At 46.8% G+C, this 22,312-nt stretch overlaps 1 protein-coding gene across 1 annotated transcript in view; it reads right to left on the reverse strand.

The window, feature by feature from the left end:
* DCP1B (decapping mRNA 1B) overlaps nt 1-22,312 on the reverse strand; it is a 344,394-nt gene that overhangs the window by 27,364 nt on the left and 294,718 nt on the right. Inside the window, exon 8 of the mRNA XM_069628640.1 lies at nt 5,733-6,002. Within this exon, the coding sequence (XP_069484741.1) occupies nt 5,733-6,002 (270 nt within the window). The remainder of the gene's footprint in view (nt 1-5,732; nt 6,003-22,312) is intronic.

The raw sequence follows: 22,312 nt of genomic DNA on the forward strand, positions 1-22,312 counted from the left end.
GATAGCTGCCCCACCGGACAATCCTGAGACAGGGGACTTGCGAATGGGTGTCTATCGACGGCCCTGTGCCCTCGCCGTCCGACACAGCGGCGTTGATGCCATCACTGAAGGAACCCACCGCCTCCATTGCCTCGAGCTGCCTGGCGTACTGGGCCCAACGTTTAGTGGAACAGTCCTTTAGCTTTAAAGAGCTTACACGCTCTGCAATTAGCTTCGGGGTGACCCCTAGGCAGACAGAGATTGCAAGTGTTATGCTTATCTACCCAAGGGAACTTACGGTTGCACTTGGGGCAGAATTTAAATGGAGTACTCTCCATATGTTACTCTATGGCAGCGGGTGAGTGTATGTAAGAAATAAACTAGTGTGAGTGTGTCCACCCCCCACTCTCCATACTTGCAGGGCTGAGGCCAGAGGCCTTCAAAGGCCCAAAGTCCGTTGTACTGTCTCGACGGCTATTCGTTCTTTGGACCGGCATCGATCTTCAGAATCTCGACATGGGATTTAAGAACGGGGAATTTAAGATGACAAAATGGCTGAAAGCCAGGGAACTCCGCAACTATGCTTCCGACAAGTATGGCAGAAAAAAACAATCTGGGGGTCCTACACGCATGAGGGATCATGGGTACAGTGGACGTCACACTAGGGATAGTATTACTGGCACGCCCTAGGTCGACGGCCATTTTCGAGTTTCGAAAAACAAACTAATACTCTGCAGCTTCCACTAGATGTCGGCCTATGCACAGCATGTGATCTAAGCAGATTCCACAAGCCTCAGAATAAATATATATCTCTATATCTCTATGTTTTTACATATATCAGTGTATCTTTAGACCATATGTATGTCACAAGTTCTTTGTACCTTCCTACACCCCGCTCTCCCTCCTAAGAACAGCCTGGCTGCTCCGTCATAGCTACCTCTACCTTGAGTAGTACAGCTTTATACTAAGTTTGAGTTTCTGTATTGCCCAAGGATAGTCTTAAAAAGTCCTTTGGGTGGACTTTAGAAACACTGTCCTAACACTCCTCACTCCAATCCTTTGATCTTTGTAGCCCATTTCTCTCCATCCACGGTTCCCTTGTTCAGTAGTTAACTTGATTCTAGTTCAGAGTTCCGGTTTGCAGGCTGCTTGTTCCTAGTCTGCTGTTCCTTTATTCCAGTGGATAGTTTCCAGTCCTCACTTGCTTTGCTCCTAAGCATGCAGTGCTCTTGCTTATGTTGTTGCTCTGAGTTTCTGTTTTGAATCTAATTCGCTTGGACTTTGTTCTTTCCCAGGATGTTCCTGTAAAGGTTTGTGTTATTGTCATCACTTGCACTTATGTAATTCCATGGTCAGGTGCTCGGCTGCAGGATTGTCCCTTTGTCGCATCACTGTGTTGTCAATTCTGTCATATTTGTTATCAGTGAATTGCTTCAGGAGGCAGTCTCTGGCCTGTTCCTACTGGACCTTTACTGGCTAATGTCTTCTGAATATCGTTTCTTAGTTCCTGCCTTGATATCTAGACAGACAGGTCCACCCCTGCTTTCAACAAGATTTCAGAGTGAGGCAATGTTATAGTGATTTGCTCAGAAGGCCAAGGCATCCCCTTCCTTTGTGGGAAACCCTGCCCCCATCCTCCACCTCCACTGAACATCTCTAGTGGGGACCAAACTGGTTTGTCTTTCCTCTATTCCCTGCTTTTTACGTTCACTACCTTTGCTGTTGGTGTATACTTCTAGGCATCTTCTCTAGCATGGAGGACTGTTTATTAGGCACAATTCTTATCAGCTTGGGGTTCTAGTACCTCCTCAAATCCAGCACCCTTTTTTTGTTTAACTGTTTTATACGTCTGCCATTATGAGGACCCAACTGTTATATATTGTATTTAATGCAAGGTATAAGAGGAAAAATGTCATTTAGCTCAACAAGGTAGAAAAATGGTGCCGTCATCTTAGATTGTAAATGTGTCAAAAGGGTTTGAACCCTAATTTGTTTGACTTGACAAAACATTAATGTATTCACTCTACGAATCAGCCGCTCTGCAGGTCCTTCATGGACCCACATAGTATCACCTTAGGCGCTGAACCATTAAATGCAGCCGGCTTGATTTCATTCACACCTCAAATCTAGTAAGAATGATCATTAACATCTGGTTTTAAGTACTGTCAACTGTTCTGTAGAATTCAGTGTTGTCCATGTAAACCAGTATCATAGGGATAAATACATAATAGTGGGGAAGAAGGCAATTCTTGCAGGATACTGCTGGCCCAGGTCATATGAAGGAGGGGTAAATTAAACCCCACAACTTCTCCAATTGCCCCACGAAGTATGAGCCACATTATTCAAATCACGAGACAAGTCATGAATGTAAAACAAAATATTAAAACTCTATTTGAAAAACACAAACTATGCAGCCGTAGTTTCTAGCTTCCCGCATTCATTTATGAAAACAATGCATCTGTGGGTATTCACGACTCGCAATAATACGAGTCTCCTAGAGTATGAACTTTTATCTAAAATACATTTGTTAAGAGACCATCACAAAACCACGGTTAACATTTGTTTTTCGCTGCATAATCCTTGTGGCATAGGAAAACAACAAAATCACAAATAAGATGGAAAGAGATACATTTCTGAAAGGTAGATAAGACTGTGCAAGTTCAGGGATGGATCACTTGAATACCTCCCAAAATAGCTCTGTAAAATCATATGCAAATGAAATGCCAAAAAGGAAAGTCCAGTAATTTATATTTGCCCGCAGCTCCCCATGAAAACTGTACCATGTGTGCCCTTTCAGAATTGCAGTCATTCCATTTGAGGTTTTTAACATGTGTTTTGTATTAAAATCAAGTAAGCAATTCGTTTGTAGTTTTCTTTGAGGAAGAGATCTATACCCAGAGAAATGTAGAAATATACATTTCAAGAGACCACCTTGATTCATCGTGTGATAAGTCATTAGCCTTGATCTAACTTTGTATTTTCTCAAATTCTCCAGGTGCTGCAACAAGCCACATGAAATACCTTGTAGTTTTTATGTGGAAAAATAATTCAACACATTTCTGACAATTAATGTCCGCTTCCTAACAATATAAACACCAACACGTGAATTCACATTAGTCACGAGATGGGGGAAGGCCAGAATTGAAGCCATTCAAGTGCTTTATGGCAGAGATTTGTCATGGAACTTCCACTGGAGTTATTAAGTTATTACAACTAACAAAAATCTCGTGCTCAAACGGCTAATAAAACAATACTTCAAATGTTTCGGTAGATCACGAGAAAGGTGGCAGCCATTGGTACTGTGCAAAATATAATACAAAGTAAATGCAAACCCCCGCCCCCCCCCAAAAAAACGTAGACTTACCAGGCGAACTTCACAATTAGGAAATCACGTTTCGTTTTCTGAAAACGTGGCTAACGAATGCAGGGTGCATTTGCTTCGTTTGAGCAGGTTTACAAAGATTCCCTACCCATAATCCACTTGGACAATGGGTTACTGTTAGATAACACAATTTTAGATACCAACCTGAACTTCGGATACCATCAAGATGGTCAACAAGAAAAGGAAAGGAAGGAGGCTTTGTGACAAAAGTCAAACCCCTTCCTCCGTCTCAACCTGGTGGTATGAAGAATCTAGAGTGCTAGAGGTTCAGGTGGACAGGTCTTCGATGATTGAAAAGCTGGTAGGGGTGGTTAACCCTCCTTAATTGGGGGGTGGGGGGGAGACGCCTGAAAGTGTGTCACCAGCCATCGGGTAGTCTCTCGGTCTAGTTTTTGAAAGAAGCAGGCATATGGAAGTAGGCATTCTTTATGTGATTTACATTTTTACCAATGTCTATTGCAGAGGGTGAACACAAATTAGATTCCAAGTATTCCGGAGATACATATGGGACTAACTCGTGTTTCTTTGGATTACGAAACAGTCTGATCAATAACTGTTTGCAGTACATAACTTTACTACATAAAACATTACGGGAAGCTGTATGGGGAAAACCAGGTTCGTAGCTACTGCAACTATACCAAACGAATGTCAAGCGGTCTTTGCTGGCTTCTCACCGGCAGTGGTCAAAGTGGGCGGGAGCTGTGCTGCTCTTACTGTTCCTATACTTTTATTTAAAAAGAAACCGTTCCAGAATGGTTTTGTTTTGAAATAAAAAAAAGTGTAGGAATAAGTTGAAACTTGCACTGCACTGAACGTTACCTTAAACAGCAGGTGCATTGTTTAGGGGTTTGTATGGTGCATGGGAGGGGGCGTGCAATGTTATTTGTGGGGAGCGGGTAGAGGACAGGAGGGAACATTGACCCACTATTTATTTAATGCGATATAGTTTGAATTCAAACTTTACACATAATACAATACATACATCAATCGATGCTCAATCATTAACTCATTTGTTTTCATATCTAAAGAAAGAAAAAAACAGATCCAATGATAATTACCCAACAATACAACGATACATAAATATTTAAGACCATACTAAAAACACAATACCCTCAAGGACATACTATATGTTAAGACAATAAAACATGTCTAATACACACTGACCCTTGCTCCTGGCATCCAGTAGCCCTTGAGACCGTAAGTTAATACTATTTTTATAACCAACCAGATAGGATACAGAGCAATGTGCGTAGCTACACAATTTGTGTTAATACAGTAATTCCAAAATTCTTGGGATTTTATGAAATCCAAATCACAGATGACATTACCCAGAGTTACCATATAGAATGTAGCCAATTTTGGGCACTCGGTAAACACGTTTTACTGTTTCTTTATTTTCAGGCAATTGACAACCTCCGTTCACTAGTCAGTTTCCATCTGGCCCCATGTGAGTCACGTAGAGGCAATTGATTTGTGCGGATTAAAAGACGCAACCTGCGCACTGCACAATAGTGTATGCGGCTGAGGTTTTCTATAGGTATGGGTAACAATAGCCATCGGGATATAGATGTGCAACTTAATCAAAAGGGTGTAATTACCCTATTTTCAATCTTCGAGCGGAGTAGTTCCACTACTTCTTTTCGTACTCTTCAACCACTGCTCACCGGTAGGTATGGTGGGTCTTCAGAGCCTGGCGCACTGCACTCGTGCAGCGGGTTTGGTCAAAGGGGTCAGGATCATTACAAACATCCACGTAGTTTTGTCCATAAAATAGTTTGAAAGATGGGTGCTTCAGTCATTCCGAGACGTAAATAGGCAGAGTGGATTAAGTTCTGGGTTACGTGTCAGACTATTCTCAGGATTATACACTGGTCATTCTCAAGTGTGTAAGATCTAATGGGGACCATATATTTTAGTCCAGTAAGGCTGCCATAACCTTCCTTGCAAAATATAGGGTGCAGTTCTTTTGATCTTAGTGACAGGTTACATACTCAAACTAAACATTGTCATTCATAGATTTCCCAAACAGGCCCAAAGAGTGGTTGCTAAAGAGCAACGGTTGCTAAAGAGCAACACATGCTCTCGTTTCACTTTGTGATCTGCCAACTGTCCATAGAAAGTGTACCCTTCGTACCATACTGGTCTGATGAGGAGCTGGGGTGAAAAGAGGTGGAGCCTGGAATGGGCTAAAACCCATTTGGCTTCAAGGAGTAAGGTTCTAAATTCTATTTCTATAGTCCAAGTGCATCTGCTTCAGTAGAGTCCAAGGAGGGAAGACCCCATCATTTGACTTAAGGGGGTGGAATGTAAGAATACATAGAATGAGACAGTAAGGCAAGGCTCAATAGACTCTGTAAAATGAACTGGTTACCTGAATAAGGTGCACAAGTGTTTCTTGAAGCTGCAGCTTGGTCAGAGTGGAGCTGTTAATACAGTTATTGCTGACACTGTGTACAGAGTGTTCTGTGCCCTGCAGAGGCAGGAGCAAGCTGGATGGACCCAGCGTGGATTCATCGATTGCTAAAGGTATCCTTCCACCAGTGCTGGTCTTTGGCTGAGATGACACTGAATGAGTGAAGACCATAGGGGACATCAGAAGTGCTGGGGCAACTGTGGCTGGAATGCGCTGAGGAGAGATGACCTACCCATGGAAAAAAATCCATCAGTACAGACAAAAGTGCTCATACAGTTTTGAAAATGACAAGCTACACATGTATTAGAATGTACACTGCATCACCTTTAGCAATTGGACATAACAGACTGCTCTAAACTGTCGAGACACTAAATATAACATAGCTATGACCGAAATAGCGCACATTGTACCATGGGATTAAAGTGGGTTGGTACCCACTCCCATGTGTATAATCTGCACTAAAAGCCAAATATGTCTGAAAGCAGATCACAACCACCATTGAGTCACATGACAAAAGCATGAGCCCCAGTGCTGGGAGGACCCCAGGCCAAATAACCAGCTCTATATGTGATGGTGGCCACTAGCAAGAGTCCACAATTAGGTTTTAGTTTTCTGTACCATACGACAAAAGTAATATCCAGCCTCGTCTCCCCCTCAAAGACAGTCCAGTACCAGAGGGCGCCCTCATTTTTTTGCAAATGTTGAAATACTTTGGAGATCGCCCTAACTTACTAAAGCGTAATCCAGACAGACCACCCTTCCTTTGTGCCTAAAGAGATTGTTCAACTTCATTGGATGATGCTCACCAGGATAAACGTGTCTGGTTGCAGTTGAAAGCAGAAAATTGCCTAGCACTTCAGTCCTGGTCTGTCCGTTTGGGCATAGGGATTGAGAAGCTAAATATGATTTCTCCTCTGGGAAGCACAGTGAGCTAAAACGTGACGCTTAAGGACCTTCCAGAGCATGCAAGCCGTCAAAGGAACTGGTAATTTGGCATGGTTTTATTCTGTAGGGCGGCTCTTGCATTTGGGCAATCAGAGGGACATGCAAGTTGCTAGAGCGGAAGACCAAGAGATTACACTTCTAATATTGTTTTAAAGTTTTGAGTACATAATACAGGATGCAAAATAATGCTATGGTTTCCAGCAGCTGCAGCCACACTACGTGTTGCACCAATAGGTTCCTTTGGGCCCACTAGGTATACCATTTATTTTTTTCCCTCTGTTCCGATTCCCACAGGACTCCCCCCGATAATGGGAATGAACTACAGACACAGCAGCAATGATGCCCACAGTATAACCCCTGTATTCCTGCAATAATGCAAAAACTCTCAAACATTTAAAAAACAAAAAACACCTCTTCCCTGCCCTCACAGGCACTCGCCAAGTGCACTCCCTTCTCTTAACATGGCTACCCCATCCCAAAGATGCCTTTTCCCTTCATAGCCCTCTCCCATTAACCCCTTTAACCCTTCTTCAAGAGATGCTTTTTTTTCCCCCGAGTGTGTCTTGAGTTACCGCGAGAATATCGCAAAATACTATATTTTTGAGAGAAGGGGGCACCACCTTCCCAGTCTATTTTAAAATCTACTGGACGGAATAACCCCAAACCATCCCGGAAATTAAGTCAATGCTTAGTGCTTAAGTTGTTCCTTATTTGATACAATTCCGTGCAGTGGTTTTTGCTCTTTGGGGTGTTAGGGAGAATTCTCATTTCTGTGCTAATTCCCTTCAACCTAAGAGACCTCAGCTCTTTTGCTTAACTTTTTCATTTTAACCCTGGAATGAGTAAGCCCTTTTTCTCACTCTCATGTGCTCTGACCTGATTTGGATTATGCGTTTCCTTTATTTTTGGAGGCTGACAAACTCCATAGGCATCTACATTTTGAATGGTGACACACAGCACCTTCAGTGCAGTGTCACGGAGAAATCCTTTAGATCTCATAAGGTTTAAATACCCTTTCTTGTGGGAACTACTATTCCCAAGAATAGTAAAGTGAAATTGACTTTACTCACATTTCCTCTTTGTATTTCCAGCACACAAAATCTTATGCGGAGTGCTGGGGGCTACTTTAAATTGCTGGCGTCAGTGGTTTAATTTTCCTAACACTGCACTTTTCTATCGCCGGCTGAATCCGCAGCTGTAGTATAGCACCAATGGGTGACCATTTTTCAAAATGGCCCGATCTTTTTTCGCCATTTTCTGTTTGTGAGGTCTTTCTTGGGTTTTACTCTGCGTGCCAAGTCAGGTTTGAGTCCTTTGTTAGTTTTGCCTTTGTCAGGCTTCAGTACTGAAACCTGCCTCTGGTTCCATTGTGTCTGGAAGGGCAGGAAGTGATGGAGGTTCCCGAAACTCCCCTGTCCTTTGTCTTTAGGAATCCCTGAATGCACCCAGTCCTGATTGGCTGGCTGGTTGTCCTTGCAGGACAGTCACACTGCTGTTTGAGTGACAGCTAGGCTGTGCATGAATGGGAGAAACCTGCTTAAAAGGCGAGAGTTTCAGGACTAGAGGCAAAGTTGACTACTGAGAAGAACACCCGACGAAGAAACCGTGAAGGAAGCTTGCTGCATCCTCCTGGACCTTGGAAACGCCCGGTGAAGCCCTGCTGCTGTGCTGAAACTCCTTTTTCTGAATGACAAAAGAAGCACCTGAAGGGACAACTTCTTCCCTTAGGTTAGTGGGACCAACTAACCCGCAGACTAACTCCAGTGGACCATCTTCCCCAACTGGCTGTACTTCCTTGCTGCTGCAGGAACCGAGTGCCACGGGTCGAGAAATCCGTAGTCGAGTGCGACATCTGCAATCCGGCCAGAAGCTCCAGGAGTCTACCAAGGACCCTCCAGAAGCAGGATGACCAGAGCTAGAGTCCCCTCACCAGAGTGCAGGACTCAAGGGAAGGATGCCCAACTGGTATCCAAGATCCGCAGTGGTGCCGTTTACTGCACGCTTAAAACCGCGACCCAAAAAGAGGACGTAGCTGCTGCCGACCTTCAAATTGCTGCCGCAGGAGTCCTCCAGACATCCTCCCTCTTGTCCACACGACAGGCTCAGGAACCCAGAATCTGGATCGCTGCATCCAGACAGAATCCAGCTGGACCACTCTTCTAACCAGAGGTACTGTTCAGACTTGGGGTACTTACCTCGGTGTCTTTAGCTTTGCTCTTCTGAGTTCAGACTTGCAGTGGCTATTTTTTGTTCGAGTTGATTGCAACTCTACTTTCCACATGTGTAACAGCTTGTGATCCTACAGTCATTTTCTACAAAAACTCGCTAACTTGTGCAAGACTTTTTATCTAAGAAGTGCCTCAACTCCATAGACTGTGCTCCAATTGACTTTGGCTGTCCTGGCTCCCTGCATACTGTTCTAGTCCATTGACTGATATTTTCTGTCCCTCAGAGGGGATAACTTGGTTTTAAACTAATATTGCTGGGAAAGGTTTTGTCTGGACTTCATTGGAAGATTTAAGTATACTCACATGCCCCAAGAACCTTTTTCCTTCCTTTAACCTTTCCTTTCTGCAAACCTCAATCTACAAAGCGTACTAGTGATCTACTGTCCTTGTGAATGAAGTCACCTCCGGGTGGAGGAAGTGTGTAAAAAGCTTCTCTAAAGAGTATCTACTAGTATTGTGTTGATTCTGGAAAGGTATTTTAAAGTATATTTGTTACAAATATTGCCCGTTTTAAAGAATGCTTATTAAAAAACTGATGTTAAATAAACAACTATGTATAACTGAAAACTTGAGTACAAGTGTTACTTGGCTACTTGTATTTGTGAATTTCATTGCTACATCTCACATTTACCAGTCTTGAGATAAGCCTGGCTGCTCAGTCACACTACCAACTTGTGTACTACCGGCCTATACGAAAAGGTTGGTTACCTAATACAAAGAGGACAAGTGTTGTGTAGTCTCCCACAGCGTTACTACATCAATTCTTGCCCAACACCTTGGCAAAATGGGTACTTTTTCTGTATGGGAAAATGAATGGGAGTAGGCAGAAAACAGCGTTTATTTGCTTTCTTAATGAATCTTTCCCATAATTTCCAGTCTGGTAAACTGACAAACTGACGAACTGTTGGAAAATGTCAACCAAATCCATCCTCCAAGTCAAAAGTTATTAGCAATAGAATATTTGGATTTCCTATGGCTCATGTCGCTGACCTTAATAGGGCTGCTTTTGCCGCTCTACAATATATACATCATGCATTAGTTACCGTAATCTTATTTCTGATGCTTGTATTTGCTTAGATTCACATGCTTTGCATAGGCCGATATCTAGTGGTAGGTGTAGAGTATTTCATGACTTGTTTTCGAAGTTCGAAAAGGGACGTCGACTGGGTGTGTTTGTAATACTATCCCTAGTGTGACATGCACTGTACCCATGCACCTTCACGCATCAAGTTCCCTCAGATTGTTTGTTTCTGACATGAGGGAGCATGAAGTGTATGCATGAGTACAGAAAGGTATAAGAATAGCTTCAACTGTAAGGAAGGAGGAAGGGTGGGCGTATGTGAATCTAAGCAGATACAAGCATCAGAAATACGATTAGGGTAAGTAATGCATGTCTTCTGAGGCTTGTGAATCTGCTTAGAATCACATGATCTGCATAGACTAGCGAGCAGTACCTGAAGCAGGTGATGGGTTGGTGGAAGGTACAGCAGCTAACATGTTTTAACACCACTTGTGAATCAACGCTTGAATATCTACATAAGCAATAATGCTTTGTGAAGGCGTCATTTGAAATCCAAGTAGCTGCTTTGCAAATGGCATCCAAAAGTACAGTAGAAATAAAGGCCAGAGTATCCACTGTGACTCAAGATGAGTGTGCTCTGGGTGCAATGGACTAATCAGTTTTCCTTAGTGGCTTTGTCTTGTTTAGGTAGTACATTTCAGCTCTCCTAACGTATAATGGATGGATGCTTTCCTTTGCTGAATTAGTTGGGTTCTGGAAGAAGGATGGAAGTTCTATGGACTGGTTAACATGGAACATTGAGATAAATATAGTAGAAAAACATGGATGTGTTTTAAGAATCACCTTGTCCTTATGAATAAGAAAAGGATCCGACCTTTCTTATCGAAGTAATGACCACCACAAACGCATTCAGGTAAGTTAGATGCTTAGTAGAATGTTACTCACTGTAGTGACTATAATACTCCTAGTCCTAAATCCCCTTTTCTCCATCCTGTCTGACGGCCCAGAAGCAGGGACAGTACCAGAAACTTTCAGCGAAAAATATTGAACTTCCCCTTTAAATGAATGCCAGGCGCAGAGGCATGGACAGCACATGCGTGCTACATACCCCTGCACTCCACCACCTCACCCCAGTTCCTTAGTACGCTGCATGCTCTTAACGAGATCCTTGGCCACATATTATATTAGACCAAGGGGATGGAGGTGGGTTGCATGGAGGAAAGGGGACTTGGAGTAGTCTAATTACTACGGTGAGTAACATTCTATTACTCCTACATCCCAGCCCCTTTCCTCCATCCTGTATGGAGGACTACAACATACTCCCGCAATTGGCAGAACGACATGAAATAGTTACAATGCAGCCAATAGATTCTTGAGCACTGTCTGGCCAAACTCTGCGTCAGCCCTTGAGCTGGTGTCCAGCAAGTAGTGTTTGCAAAACGCTGAGGGTGTAGCCCAAGTTGCCACCTTGCTAATGACTTTCCATGGTGCATGTCTTTGAAAAGGCAACAGCAGTTGCTTTTGCTCTTACTGTATGTGCATGAATTCCACTGGGCGCCACCTTGCCCTGCACCTTGTAAGATTCCAGAATCGCGGCCACCATCCACCTAGCAATGGACGCCTTTGAAGCCTGCGAACCTGGAGAGGTCACCCCAAAAATGTAATCAGCAGGGTCTCTATTTTCCTGAAATCCTTTGCGCAGGCAAGGTAGAAATTAAGCACCCAACTGAGGTCCAGTAGGTGCTACGCCTTTACCGACTCTAAATGCGGAGACGGAAAATATATAGGGAGACCTCCTGGTTAAGGTGAAAAGTTGACAAAACCTTGGGGAGGAACTTTGGGTGCGTTCTCAGTACAACTGTGTCTTTATAAAATACTGAACGGCTAGCCTTCCGAAAAACCTTGGATCTCACTGAACCGCCTGGCTGAGTTCAGACCCAGCAAAATTACTGTCTTGAGAGTCACCCATTTTAAGTCCGCCAATGCCATCCGCTCAAAGGGATTGTGTACTAGAGCTGCAAGTACAATGTTGAGGTCCCAAACTGGTCGAGGCCCATGAACCGCTGGGAACAGCCTGGACAGCCCATCCAAGTAACTTCACCACAGGGTTTGCCACTGTGAAGGTGTTAGCTGCTGAATTCTTGTAGACCCCAATGCCCGCCAGACAAGCGAGTCGCGTGTCTACCTGCACCCCAGAATGACCCAGGTGCGCAGTAAATGACAAGACATTGTTTAGTGAGCAGGTTGCAGGATCAATTTTTTTTTTTTAAAACAATTTTTATTCATTTCAACCAACAAAAACCACCAACAAGAACCCGACAGTGAACAACAATGATGCATTTCAAGTCTTATACAGTTACGTGATGTGCCCACCAGCTCCCCGTTAACCCCCTATCCCGAGCCTACCCCACATCACCACCATCCTCCACTCCATCTGAAGACACCCCTCCCGCCACTCCTCCCAAGGAACCATCATCTTCTAGGCCAGTCTGGGCAGACCCAGACAGTGTAGCTACTAAGTGCCTCCAGGCCATCAGTGTCTCCGCTTCTTCCTCCCCCACTCTATTAACTGCTTCGCTCCACACCACCGTTTACGCATCTGCCCATTTCCGAAGGTCTTGCCACCAAATTTCTACTTTCGGTCTATTACTTGCTTTCCAGCACATGGCAATTCTGCGCTTAGCAAGTATATAAGCCAGGGCTTTGTGTTTACTCACATGTTTCACCTTGCTCGGCCTAGGGAACCCCCTCCCCCCACCATGCATGCCCACAAAGATTCAACCTGCAGACTAATCTCCTTCTTGGCCAAGAGGTGGCCGCCTCCCCCCAGAATCTCCTCATTTCTGGGCATGCCCAAAACATATGTACCATTCCCGCATTCTCCTCCCCACATTTAGGAAATGTTTTTGTTCCTGCTTTCTTAAATCTTGCAATCTTCTGGGGGGGGGTCATATACGCTCTGTGGGTAACATAATTGGATTTGTTGGAACTTCGCGTTCCTGGACAGCTGTTTGTGGTATCTCTGTGCCTGCACCCACAACCCATCACTCAGATTCCCCGGCCTCTTCCTCCCCATCCCATCTCAACTGGATCACCTCCTTCCCCACCTTTGACATCAGTAGTTTGTAAATTCGGGAGACCTCATGGCCTCCGTCTGATAAGTCATAAAATGTTTCTATGGCTGTGTCAGGTTGACTCCCCAGCACCATTTCTGACCAAGTGTCTTTTATCTTACGCACCAACCTAGTGTAAATGATATACTGTCCCTGGTGTAAACTGGTGTCTTCCACCAATGTACCAAACTCCACCGCCTTCCCATCCTGCCACACATCCCCCAGCGTTGCTATGCCAATTGGTTCCCAATACTTGCAGACTACCTTCCTCAATTGCCCATCTACTCCATTCAGTGCCACTAGCGACAACTGTGGGGAACACAGGAATGGGTTCTCCATGACCCTGCAAGCCCTTCGCCATATCTTCCATCCCAAGTCTAACATTCTTGTCTCCCAGTCTGTGCTTTTGGCAACCATATCCATTCTTTCAGGAAAAATGAGAGACATTCTGCCCACAACAAAAGTCTAGACTCCGATGTGGAGTCTTCCGATAACCACATCGTCACATGTTTGGCTTGCCAGATAATATATCTCAAAGTTGGGCAATTTAATGCCTCCTTGATCATACGTCTTTTGTAGTTTCCATAATGCTATTCTGTTCCTAGTATTATGCCAAATGAACCCCCTACATATACTCTGGATTTTAACAAAGAATCGCTTGGGTATCATATGTGGTATATTTACAAAGTAGTGTAATAGCCTAGGCAGCACCACCATCTTTAGCAGTGCCACTCTCCCCATCATGGTCAGAGGGAGCTTGGTCCAGAACCTCATACTGTTTTATATGTTAGCCACCGCCTTCTCTGTGTTTTGTTTGTGTTCGACTTCGACACTGTGATGTAATCAATCCCCAGGTATCTAAAGGTCTCGGTCTCCCATTGCATTTGTAATACTGGCAGCTCCTCCTGTAATATCCCTTTATATCTACCCACGGGAAATATACATGATTTCTTGGGGTTCTTTTCTGCCAGACAGCACCGCATATCGTCCCGTTACTTCCAGAACATATTGTAAGTTCTCTTCAGGATAACTCAAATACAGCAGCATACCAGCATACGGTGACAGGATCCATTTGCTTGTTCCTCGCCCAGTAACAAAACCTAGTCCACTTATTGCGGTATTGCGCTTTAGTGGAATCTTTGAAGGCCGCTCGAAGAAAGTTGTCCTCTTGAAGCTCGTAACCTTGCAGCTTCAGTTGATCAGGAGCCAGGCAACTAGGACTTGGCTGGCCCGGTCCAGATGCACTACTGCTCCCCTTGCTGGGAGAGGAACAATGGCTACTCGGTAGTAAGGTTCACTGGGCGTAGGATCAGCAACTGCTGCAGGTCAGAGAACCACACTCTCGCTGGCCACCTCGGTGCAATGAGAATCAGTGAGCAGTCGGTGGAGCTCCTGAAATTCTGCACTACTCTATGGAGGAGCAGGGATGGAGGGAAGGCATACGCTCAGAGGTGGTGATCCCAGATCTGCAATGCATCTGCCAGGGAGTGGAGCCTCTGTACTAGGCAGGACGCGCACTGGAGACACTTGCAGTCGACTACAGAGGCAAAGAGCACCAGCTGAGGAACCCTGCACTGTTGAAGTGTACTGCTCGACAACTCCCACTCGTAGGTGGTCCTTCCTAGCCTGCTCAGCATATCCGCTTCAATGTTGCTGTCCACCGGCTGGTGTTATGCCATTAGGTGCAAGTTGTGTGCCAGTGCCCACTCACAGATTTCCACTGCCAGGAATGGGGACATGGTGCTACCCTGTTTGTTCAGGTAAAACGTTACGAACTGTCCGTCCTCGCCAGCACCACCTTGTACAATGGTCTGAAACCTGAAACGCCTTCAGAGCTAGACCAATCGCTTTGAGCTCCAGGGCCTTTATATGCAAGTGCGACTCTGGCACACTCCAGACTACATAAATAAATGTTGTCTCCTAAAGTTGCCTCCCAACCTAGGAGGGAAGAGTCTGCGGTAATGATCACTGAGGGGTTCCGTGGCAATGGGGGAAGGAGGGGTGGGGCAGCACTCAATACATTGTCCAGCTGAAGCCACCACCAGAGATCCTGGTGCATGACCCTTTGTATGGCAATTCATGACAACAGAGGGAGTTTATCCTGATCCCAGCTTGCCCCCAGGTGAAGTTGGGTTCTTCCAATTTTCAGCCTGGCATTGTGTACTGTTAGTATGCAGGTGGCTAGTAGCTCCAGGAGGTGGGGAAGACATGATGAGCCACTAGGCCCGCAGGAAGACTGGCACCTGAATAGGCATTGGCTGAGATGTCTTTTGCCTGCGACACGACTGCCAGGCCCTCTCCGTGGAATTGGCCCTTACCAGCCAACCTCCAACCAGAGCAGAGCCACCACTGCATTCATAAACCTTGTAAATAATCGGGGTGCCCAGTTCAATCGGAAAGGGAGAACCGTGTACTGGAAGTGATGACCCGTCACTGTAAACAGCAGGAACTTCCTGTGCGGATGAAAAAATGGGGCTGTAAGTAGGCATCCTTGAGGTCTCGGGAGCACACCCAATCTACCACGCAGAGCACCTCCTCGATTTGGACTGGTGTCACCATCTAAATATGTTCTAGGGGAAGAAAGACATTGAGGGAAGAGAGCCAGCACCACTCTCATGGTTGCCTGCTGCTTTTTCAGGACTGCGAATACTCTGGAGTAGTACCTCCCCCCACCCCTGTGGGCCCTGGTCGGCGAGCTTTACCGGCTCCACCGCCAGGTCCCAGAGTAGCTGCGTAATCTCTCCGAGCAGTGCGGGAGATGCAACTTGGATCAGGGGAGAAGAACTGAGCGGCTGGGGAGGGAGAGAAAGTTTCAGAAACGTGGACACAACAGACAGAATCCACTGGTTGGTGACAAGTTGATGTCTGTGCAGATTAAGCCTGCCCCCGCCCCCACAGGGGAGTTGTGGACTTGGAATGGAACAAGTTACTTACTTGTAACTATTTTTCTCCAGCATGGGTCTGGCATGGATTCACATGCTCATGAACATTCCCTGTCAGGCCAGGAATCCTCTTTCGAAATAAACTTTCACCTACAAACTGTATTTCTCCTCTAAACCAATCACTGGTCTCTGGATCATAATGCCCCCAGCAAATGACGGTCTTCTCCCTAAACCCCTCTTCTAGCAGCCATCTTCAGGTTTGATAAGCAAATAAAATGGCAGTATGACCAAGAAGAGCTGCAGAGGGGTAGGAGGGAGGGTTTGCATGTGAATACATGCCAGACACATGCTGGAAAACAATAGTTGCAGGTAAGCAACTTGTTCCTTCTCCAGCATGGGGTCTGGCATGGATTCACATGCTCATGAATAAAGAATACATAGCAGTACAACATTATCCAACCACGGGAGGAGGCAAAGCTCAACAGAAGCAATACTCTTACCTCTGGAATACTCTCACTGCAAGCGAACAGGTTTGCGTAGCACTGCTTGGCCGACTCTGGACTCCTCCCTGGAATCCCTTTCGACACAGTAGAACTTTGTGAAGATGTGCATGTACCTAGCAGCCCTGCAGATGTCCAGCAGGGGCACAACAGTCAGGAACGCTGTTGTCACTGCGATCACTCTGGTGGAGTAGGCACTCAGTCGGCCAGGCAGCGGCTGGTTCGCCAACCGATGACCGTGCATGATGCAGCCGGAGAGCCACCTGGAGATGGAAGCCTTGGACAAGGTCTTCCCCCATGGTTCACAGGACCAAATTTCACCAACAGTTGAGAAGTCTTCTGAAAACTCTTCATGCGTGTCATGTAGAACTTCAGAGCACGAGCAAAGTCCAGCGAGTGCAAGGCCTTTTAGCCGGTGACGAAGGCTTCGGGAGAAACACAGAACACAAAAGGTATGTTGAGATGGAATTCCGACTGAACCTTCGGCATGAAAGAAGGGTGCGCATCCGCAGCACCACCATAGACTCGTGGAAAGTCAGATGAGGCCGTTTTCAGTATAGGGCTTGGATCTCACCTACCCTCCTGGCTGAGGGGATAGCCACAAGGAAAGCCCTTTTCCACGAGAGAAACTTGAGAGGGGCCCGATACACAGGCTTGAAGGCCCCTGTCCCCCATGAGCCTCGTCAGCACCACTTTCAGTTCCCACGTCAGGGCAGGAGCCTTCACTGGCGGGAAAGATCAAAACAGTCCTTTGAGGAACTCCTTAACAAGACCGTGAGACCAAAGAGAAGATCGTCCCGGAGACCTGGTGTAACGGGAGATAGCTGCCAGATGTACCTTGATAGTGGCGTGCCCCAGTCCGGCCTTGGCCAAGAAGAAAACGTTAGTTACCAACTGGTAACGTTCTTTTGACTGGATGTTCCTCCAACGTATTCCACATCTTTGACATGTAATGTCCACAGCTGTGTACTTCGCACATTTTTTGGCAGCGGGCGTCCTGCGTTGATGGGTCGATGACCCTCGAAAGCCTCCATCGAGGGTGATGTCACCGGATGTTATAAATAGGATGCACGGCACCCGCAGCCTCAGTTTATTTTTTTCCCTTCATAAAATGTGACATGCTTGAGAGGGGCAGGCTGGGAGGGCGATGTGGAATACGTTGGAGAACATCCAGTCGAAAGAACGTTACCAGTTGATAAGTAACTTGTTCTTTGAATGGATTGTGTCCTCCAACGTATTCCACATCTTTGCCAGACTCCCAAAGCAGTACCAGAAAATGGGAGGGAAAAGAATTTAGAATACCCAATCGGACGGTAGAATAAAGAACCGCCTTACCAACTGCCATATCTTGACAATGTAGCGTATACAGGGAGCAATGTTTGACAAAGGTGTAGATAAAAGTCCATGTCACTGCGTCACAAATATTCCTAATAGGAACTCCCCGCTGCAGGGCTGTGGAAGTAGCCACGCTCCTAGCGGAATGAGCTCGCAACCCTTCCGGAGGGTCCTTGCCCGCCATCTGTAACATTCAGTAATGGTGAGGATAATCCACCTGGACAAGGTCTGTTTGGTAACAGCCTGGCCCAATCAGTGTCCAGCATACCCCACAAAGAGTTGATCGTCCACTCTGACCCGGGACATCCTAGAAATATAAAAGCTCAGAGCTCTCGTAGAGTTCAACCTATGGAGTCGCTCCTCTTACTTACCAGGATGAGGAGGAAGATAGAACGAAGGAAGTACCACTTTCTGGCTCAAATAAAACTCAGACACTACCTTAGGTAGAAAGGAAGGAGGTACCCGCCATACAACCCTATCCTTGTGGAACACAGTAAAGGACGGCTCAGATGAAAGTGCCTGCAATTCACTCACTCTGCAAGCAGATTTAACCACAACCAAGAACACTGTCCTGAAGGACAACAGTGCAAAGGTTCAAATGGAGCACCCATCAGGAATCTCAAGACCAAATTCAGATCCCAAACCGGCACCTGAAACGAGGACAGCGGGAACACATTAGTGAGCCCTTTAAGAAATTGGGAAATCAAAGGAATCTTAAAATAAGAATATTCTTCAGATGAGCGCTTGAAGATAGACAGCGCCGCCAGGTAACCGTTAATGGTACCTACTTGAAGGTCTCTGTGGGAAAAAGAAAGCAAGAAAGCCAGAACCATGGGAATAAAGCACTGAAAAGGATCAACATCTTGTCCTCTGCACTAATCGCAAAACTAACGCCAACGGTACAGGGATTTGGTTGCAGGCTGCCTGGCCGAAAGCAACACCTCCATCAGTCATCCGGGAGGTCCCAATCCTTATATCTCAACCTTTCAGACACTAAGCGTGAAGGTTTAGAGTCTTGACCTCTGGATGGAGAAACAGACCTACGACCGCTGGCGGACTAATCATCGGCATGAGTGCCCCATCCTGTGAGGGAAGTGTCCGTCACTAGTCACCTCCAGCCACGGTTGCCAAAATGCCTCCCCCTTCATGAGGTTCCCCTCGTTGTCCCCGACAGAAGATCCTGTGAGACCAAGAGTGGAATCTGAACAGGATCCGACATCTTTCCGAGAATTGTGACCACTGCATCTTGAGGACCCATTGCAGGGATCTTATCCTAAGCCTGGCCTCTGGCACCAGAAAAATGCAGGATGCCATGAGGCCGAGCAACTTTACAATTCGAAAGCCGAGACACGCTGGGCATATTGAAACTTCCCCAAGGACGTGTCCAACACAGCCCCGATGTACTGGAGCTGTTGGGAAGGTGACAGATACGACTTCTTGAAATTAAGGGAGAAGCCCAGCTTGTGGAGGGAGCGGCAGGTGAGACCGAAATGATCCGTTGCTTGCTCGGGAGAACGCGCACGGATCAGCCAGTCGTCCAGGTAGGGGTAGACGTGAATCCCCCCTCACCTGAGATATGCTGCCACCACCACCATTCGCTTGGTTAAGACCCTCGGGTGGAGGTCAATCCGAATGGCAGGACCCGAAAGTGCACGATGCCACCCGCAAACCTCGGGTACTTTTTGTGCTTTGGATGAATCAGCACATGAAAGTAAGCATCCTGTAGGTCCAGAGACACCAACCAATCCAAGTCGAAGAGCCTGGAGGACCTGAGAAAGAGTGACCATCTTGAAATTGTCCTCTGAGGAGTTTGTTCAACCAACGCAAGTCCAAGATGGGTCTCAATCCTCAGTCTTTCTTTAGAATAAAAAAATAAGGGGAATACCATCCCTTGTTCCTCTCTGCTACAGGCACCAGTTCTATAGTGTCTTTCTCCAGCAGGGTCAAGATTTCCTGCACAAGGAGCGGATCTGGAAGCTTCAAAAAGATTCCCCGGTGGATTGTCCTGAGGCCGCTTTAGGAAGGGAAGGCGGTAGCTGTGTGCTATTGTATCCAGAACCCACGCATCCGAAGTCATAGCTCGCCATTCTTCGAGATGCTGAGACAGTCTGTCCCCAACCGGCGAACAATGGAACATGGCCTCATGATTGTTTTGGAGCGGCTGCGGCAGCGCCTGAAGGAAAAGATGCAGCTGCCTGAGCGGCTTTGGCACCCCGATTTCCCCGACCACCACAGGTACTTTTTCGCTGGCCCCTTTGACTGGCAGCTCCTCTCCTACCAAAAGAGGAGTAGTAACGAAAGGAACCTACCCTCCACTGCTGTCCCCTAGGATGAAAAGGCAGAGGTTGACGCACAGCTGCGCTCAAAGATTTAGCCGCAGCTTTTGAGGTCTGCAACCTCTCAAGGCTCTCGTCAGCCTTGCTGAGCGCCATACTCCCCACAGAAAACAATTTGCGTGCCCAACCATCGAAGCGCTTGTAGTCCCTATCAGGAGGGATGGTAGGGTACGCCGCCTGGCTCGAGGTGGCCGCCTGAACCACCAAACTCTCAGGAGTGGGGTGAGAGGAAAGGTAGCTGGGGGTCGCTACTGGAAGGGCGGTATTTTGTAGTTAATTTGTTAACCGCCGGAAGAGATTCCGGTGTCTGTCAAGCAGCCGCCACCCTTTTCTGCAAAGTCAAATAAAAAGGTAACACCAGTCATAGGCCGGACCTTGATCCAAAATATCAGTTAAGTCATCATGAACAAAAGCTTCCGGAGGACTAGACCAACAAAGATACTCAGTGACCCTAGCCATCAGCATCCTGTAGGATGCCTGCGTATGAGCCCAAGGCTCAGGCCTGCCAAAATCTAACTCAAGAGAAGTGTCCAAGCCACTGGCATCATGAAGAGATTGACGTAACACTTGCAACTGACTGTCCCCGGGAAAGACAGGAGCCACATCAGGCTCAACAGGGTCAAATTCCAAATCTGACCTCTCCTCATAGATATCATCCAGAGGGAGAAAATACTCCTGCCTCGGGACAGAAGAGGGTCTGGAATCCTTAACAGGCCTCACAGACTTAGAAGTAGCCTACCTTGGATGATACACAGCACCAGGGACCACCATTGGCAAATCCCTGCCAAAAAAGCCACGAAGGCGTCGAGGGAGCAGACGACAATGGCGCTGATGGCTGGTGTGAAGGCAAAGCTTCGACATCTGTATCCAATGGACACAGCGCTAACGGAGCCCTTACCAGATTTCAGTGGCCTCGCCAGGGACGAAGACCGAGATCTGGAAGCACGGCTATGGTGATCTACCCGAACCCTGTCCGAATGGGACTTCAAAGGTTCCCGATGAGAATTACACAGAGGACCCAAGCCCAAAGGCTCACGAGCCACAGACCGAGACCGTTCCCTGCCGGCTTCTTCCAAAGACGCAGACGGAACTGTGCCCTGGGATTGAAAAAAATTGCCGGCATCTGCTCCCTGAAGGCTGCCCATTCCTGCGGAGTCGAGGACTTAGTAGGATAAGCCACTTTCCTTGCTGAACCATCCTCCGAGGAGGATGGGGAAGGCAACCGGTGATGGCGCTTCCGGGAATGCCGAGACGAGGACAACGAATGGCAGGAACCATCTGGGACCGAGATTCCCGGGACTCCTTCCAACGAGGAGAGTCACCCCTCGAATCTTCGGTGGACATCCCCTTAGCAGCTTTATGGGACTTCCTGGGTATGGAACCCCTACCTACCTCTAACTTCCCCTTAGGCTCCCGCAAGGCCTTAGCAGTCAGCGACTGGCATTTGGAACAGTCGTCAGTGTCATGACTCTCTCCCAGACACCACAAACAAATGCAATGCGGGTCCGTAATCGACATCGTAGACTTGCATGCCCAGCAAGTCTAAAAAAGCCAGATCGCTGAGTCGGAGGGGTCGAGGAAGACATTCAAGAGGAATACACAAGACGCGCAGAGTCTCCGAAGCAAACACGTTTGCGGAAAATATGGAACTGAGGCTGCGGGCTCCGTGCATTCTATTTATAACAACCGGTGACGTCACCCTCGGCAGAGGCCTTCAAGGGACATCGACCAAACGGCATCGACGGAAGACGCCCTCTACCGAAAAATTTCCGAAGTACACAGCTGTCGACATTACATGTCAAAGGTGTGGAATACGTTGGACACAATGATATGATATATGATATGGCATTTGTAACGCGCCTATACACAAGTGTTTCAAGGCGCGACGAGGCAGGGAGAAGGAACAAAGGGAAGACAGACAACAATCCTACTAGGCCCGGTGTCATTCAGATCGCGCATGTGCATGCGTAGAGGGAAGGGAAAAGTGCAAAGGGAAAGGGAGGGGGGAAAGTGCAGAACAGGGCAAGTAGAATAATAATAAATAAAATGGCCAGCTAGTGGCAAGTGCAAGGTAAGTGCAGAACAAGTGCTGGGAAGGGGGCTTTAGGGATACAGAGAACAGTCCCACAGTGCAGAGGTTGCCAGTGCAAGTGGAGAGTGGCTGGGCCAAGGACCAAG

The sequence above is a fragment of the Ambystoma mexicanum genome, chromosome 12 (genome assembly GCF_040938575.1).
Source record: "Ambystoma mexicanum isolate Mex_15411 chromosome 12, UKY_AmexF1_1, whole genome shotgun sequence".
Classification (NCBI taxonomy): Eukaryota; Metazoa; Chordata; class Amphibia; order Caudata; family Ambystomatidae; genus Ambystoma; species Ambystoma mexicanum.